Source organism: Sesamum indicum, linkage group LG10 (assembly GCF_000512975.1).
Source record: "Sesamum indicum cultivar Zhongzhi No. 13 linkage group LG10, S_indicum_v1.0, whole genome shotgun sequence".
Lineage (NCBI taxonomy): Eukaryota > Viridiplantae > Streptophyta > Magnoliopsida > Lamiales > Pedaliaceae > Sesamum > Sesamum indicum.
The window spans coordinates 7,061,280-7,066,144 of record NC_026154.1 but is presented as its reverse complement, the minus strand read 5'-3'; the positions used below and the strand labels follow the sequence as shown (position 1 = coordinate 7,066,144).

The 4,865-nt window shown below is 30.9% G+C and overlaps 1 protein-coding gene across 1 annotated transcript in view; it reads right to left on the bottom strand.

Moving 5' to 3' along the window:
- The window catches only part of LOC105172176 (protein NRT1/ PTR FAMILY 5.4-like), a 6,167-nt gene extending 2,586 nt beyond the window's left edge, over positions 1 to 3,581 (bottom strand). Inside the window, exons 1-3 of the mRNA XM_011093536.2 lie at positions 3,373 to 3,581; positions 3,067 to 3,284; positions 2,470 to 2,969 (exon numbers count right to left, since the gene is read on the bottom strand). Coding sequence (XP_011091838.1) covers positions 2,470 to 2,969; positions 3,067 to 3,284; positions 3,373 to 3,439 — 785 coding nt within the window. The 5' untranslated portion in view covers positions 3,440 to 3,581. The remainder of the gene's footprint in view (positions 1 to 2,469; positions 2,970 to 3,066; positions 3,285 to 3,372) is intronic.

Sequence of the window (4,865 nt, the reverse complement as noted above, 5' to 3'; positions counted from 1 at the left end):
TCCCTAAATAAAATAAATGACATAATTTTTGTACAGGCGGCGCGTACATATCAATTAAAATAGAAGATGAAATATGATTCGAAATAAAAAATCTAATCCGTTTCTCTGTACCATTAGTAGTATTTTTTATTTAACCGACAGACCCAACACATGCACGGCTTGAGCGCCGCCAAGTCTTTTTGAGGAGATTTTATTAGAAATTTAATAAAATTGATTTTGGGTTTAAATTATAAATTTTTTAAAATTATGAAATATAATATGATAAGTTCAAAAATAATAGAACCAAAATCGAAAAAAACTAACTCGTGACGTAAAATGAAAATTTTCCCATAACTTCCACGTAATAAACTTCAAACTTCCATAAAAAGACTAGAAATAATCTCACGCTATCTATGCAGACAGTGATCTGCACAATATATTAAATTTTAACTTAGGCTAAGATGTGATATAATAATTTATATTTAAATTAGACCGCCATCCACATCAACAATTTCTAACTTTCCTAAAATCAACTAAAAAAGCACAATAAATTGCAGCTATTATTACTAATTTTAGGGAACTAAACGGAAACATCTTTTCCAAAGTTTCGTCGAATCAATCGAACCATAGAGTTAGTGGGATATGCTTATTCTGTTATTAGTCGTTTTTCTTGAGTCGTACGCCGATCAAAGAGCAAGTACATTGCACTCGTCATATGATTGGTTTAGGTCTGGGGGAACCAAGAATTTTCGAAAAAAGAACATGTAATTCTTCCTAAAGTAGTACTATCCAGAAACAGGTCGGATCTTTTAATTTTTTTCAAACACTAGCCGTCATGGCATGTCATCATTCCGCGCACATAATAAATAGTATTTTATATTTTAAAATACATTATAAATAAGAATAAATTATATAAATTAACAAACCATATTTAAAAAAAATAAAACGAACCTAAAGAAAAAGAATAACGCAGTATTACTTTTATCGATGAATTTGTGTAGTTGTGTTAAAATAACGTAGTATTACTTTATATATACAAAAAAAAAAAATAATAGAAAGGCGTGACGTCTTAAAATATGGATAACGCATTGGATGCTGACCCATCGTTAAGTGGGCTATATTGTCGTGGGTTGAAGTTTATTGACATTTATGACCATCATCGTCTAACAACTAATTTAACCCGTTAGTCTTCTTTTAAGTTTCTATCAATTTAATGAACGGATCAAAATGTCATTGCGAATTATATAATTTTACATATTTTTTTTTAAATTTTTACATCCATCTCGTTCAATATTTTTTATATTTTTTTTCAAAAAAAGATACAACAAGAATAAAATTGCAATTTCAGACCTCCATTTATACATTATATAATTTTATTAAATATTTAAAAAATACTTGTAATTTTTCAAATAACGAGAAAGAATTTATAATTATGTGTAATACTGGTGGTTGGTCCACGTCCATCCCTCCCTATAAAACCCGGCGCAAAGGTCAAGCTTAGAAGACACAAAAGGGTTTATTTGACTTGCTAAAGTCATTAAGAAGAATATTTGAAATGACAACCACAATAACTTGAATTAAGACAATAGATGTAAGTCTAAATCAATATTATTGTGGAGAGTGGAGTAATATTTTTATTTATTCAGTATTGCACTTGAGCCCCAATATTTTCTTCAGCACTTAATGTAATTTATTCTCCTATAATATCGTAAATGAGCAAATTATTTTTTTAAATAAAAAAATAACAATTTATCTCCCTGTGTTTTTTTAAAATAAGATAACGGGATAAATTGCTTTATTTTAAAAAATACAAGAAAATAAATTGCTGCAGTTTAACTAATACAGGAAGATAAATTGCTCGTTTTTTTTTCCTCCATAAGGGTGTAATTTGCTCATTCACATTTTTTCCATCTTGTTTATCTATACGTTATTAATAAGGGAGTGTGATATTTTGATATCTAACTTTTTTTAATTTGTTATTTTATATTATAATTTATTTTTCTTATTTATTTATCTACTTTTCCTTCTTCCACTATCTTTTGGTAGTTATTTTTTTTTCTTTGATATTATATTATTCTTTTTTTTTAATTAAATGACACTTTCTTGTAATTCCATTAATGACTTATTATTATGTATATATTTTATTAAAAATTAAAAAAAATTATTTTAATAGTATTAAAGAATTACGTGCACATACAGAGTGTAAAACAACTTACTAAAGTAAATTAAAATATTTCAAAACAACTTACTAAAGTAAATTAAAATATTTCAAGAATTAGATAGAGAGTATCTAATATAATTTAATTATTAGACAGAAAAATTATGAAAAGTTTCTTTTTAAAATTGATTTTTTTTATATTTAAAAAAGTGGCAAATTAATTCCACTAAACTAAATATTTTCAATAATTAATTCTTAAATCAATATAATTAATTAAAATATACCAAGAAAGTATTGAAAATGAAAAGGAAAGGGAGGAAAAGGGGAAGTACCTGAACTGGCTAGTACGAGCCAAAGGGTGAACTGTCCCACCATCCTCTTCAACAAAAATCCCACGCCCCTCCCCCTCCGCCAACCGCCGCTTCCTCACGGCTGCAACCACCACCTGAGCCACCCTCGTAAACGGGCTCCCTACCGGAGCCTGGCGGCGGTAACTCCGACTCCCGATCAAGAACACGACCAGCGCCGCAGCCACCGCCACCACCAGCATCCCGAACCCGAACTTCCACCCCACATAGTCCTCCACGTAAATCACCACCAGCACCGCGGCGGTGGCGCCACAAACAATCCCGACATACCACCAGTTGAAGAAAGAGCTCTTCGCCGCCTTCTCCTCCGGCAGCCCCTCGTCGAATTGATCCGCTGCGAAAGTCTGCACGCATGGCTTGTGCCCGCCTTCGCCGATGGCCAGAACATAGAGGGCTATGAAGAAAAGTGTACCCTGAGCACGCGGAGGAACTGCGGAGACCGCTACTGTCAGCAGAACCAGGCCCTGTGAATTAAATGAACAACTGAACGAAATTAAATACATTTCCGCCATCGAATTACGCACTGTTTCATTATGTAAAATAAGGGACGATCGTACGTACAATGAGGTATATGGTGGAGGCGAGGAGAATGGTTCTGAACCGGCCGACGTAGGAGTCGGCGAGGAAGCCACCAACCACCGGGAAGACGGCCGAGACGCCTTCCCATATGTTGACGTTCTTGGCGGCGGTTGCAGTAGGCTGGCCGAGCACCCTCGTAAGGTACATCATCAGGTTCCCGGCCACCCCATAGTAAGCAAAACGCTCCGCTACTTCCACAACTGCTTATAACAAGCAGTCGGAGGGAGACGTAATCACATAAACTGCAACAGAGTATATATAGAAAAATAAAATAAAAAAATTACGTACAGATGATGAAAATGGCGGATTTCCAGCCACCCCTAGAGGTGTTCTTCAGAGGGGAATTTCCAGGCATGGGATTATAATTTTTTTGAAAGCAAACAATAATATTGGTCAATTTTTGGTATATATATATATATAGAGAGAGAGAGAGAGAGGGGGGGAGAGAGAGAGATTATGGTAATAGATTTTCTATTGTACAAGTAATAAAATTTTGATGTGGTTGAGGATTGGAGATGGTAAGCAAGCAAAGCATCACTTATATATGATACTGAGTCATGGTGGCAAAGAAAATCCAAATTTTTTTTATTCAAATTAAATTTGATGGAATCATATTAATTATAAATACATATAATATATTTTTTATATGCAATTAATTTTTTTTAAAATTATAAATTAATCACATAATAAATATATTATTTATTATATAATATGATTCAAACCTAATCAAACTCAATTTCAATTAAAATTTTTCAAAAAATAATATAATTATATATACATATATATATATGTTGAGTTGAGTTGGGTTCTGAAAATGGGGATTCGTATTGATTTAACACCAATAAGGTAGGGGAACAGCACAAACAAAGAAAGTTTTTGGACCCCCTCATAATATTGGTCGAATGTCTTGTCTTCTTTATATATATATATGTATATATTTATTTTTGTCACCAATATATATGTATATATATATAATCTAGGTGTACGTTGCACGTTAATTTTAAATACGAGCTTGTGTGAGTTTTATAAATTTGAAAGATTTATCTTTTTAAAAGGTTGTCTTTTTAGATAAAAATGCGAAAATAGAACAAACAATACTTTATACAATAAATCGTATTACAAACCCGTATGAATATTATTTTATTATTTTATTACCAGTTGATGATTTCAAGAATGCAATTTGTGTATCATTGACTAAGGAGTGAGTTTTGAAGGTGGGATATTTTAATAATTACATATAGGAATTATGTAAGTCATAAACTAGTGATGATGTAAGCTATATAGTAATATAACCTTTTCCACCTTGGAAAGTTAAAGGAACTATATTATTAAAATTCATCATATGATAAATATTGTTATAATTCTATTACAACATAATTATTATAGAATAAATGTAACTTTTTCTTTTAAATTATGTGATTCACTGAATTTTGACCATTGCTATATAGTAAGATAATCTTTTCTACCTTGGTAAAGTTTAAAGAAAAAATATATATATTATTAATGTAATCAATAATTCCTTTCAAATTCTTGCTGAAATTTGACTTTGACCATATCCATTCATCATATATTATATATATCATTGATTCACTTAATTTTTTACCATTGCAATATAGTAACATAACCTTTTCTACCTTGGTAAAAAGTTTAAAGAAATTTAATATATTGTTAATGTAATCAATGTTACTTGCAAATTCTTGTTGAAAATTGACTTTTACCATATTCATTCATCATATGATAAGTATTCTTCTTTATATTATAAAAGGTTTGAGAAAAGTTGT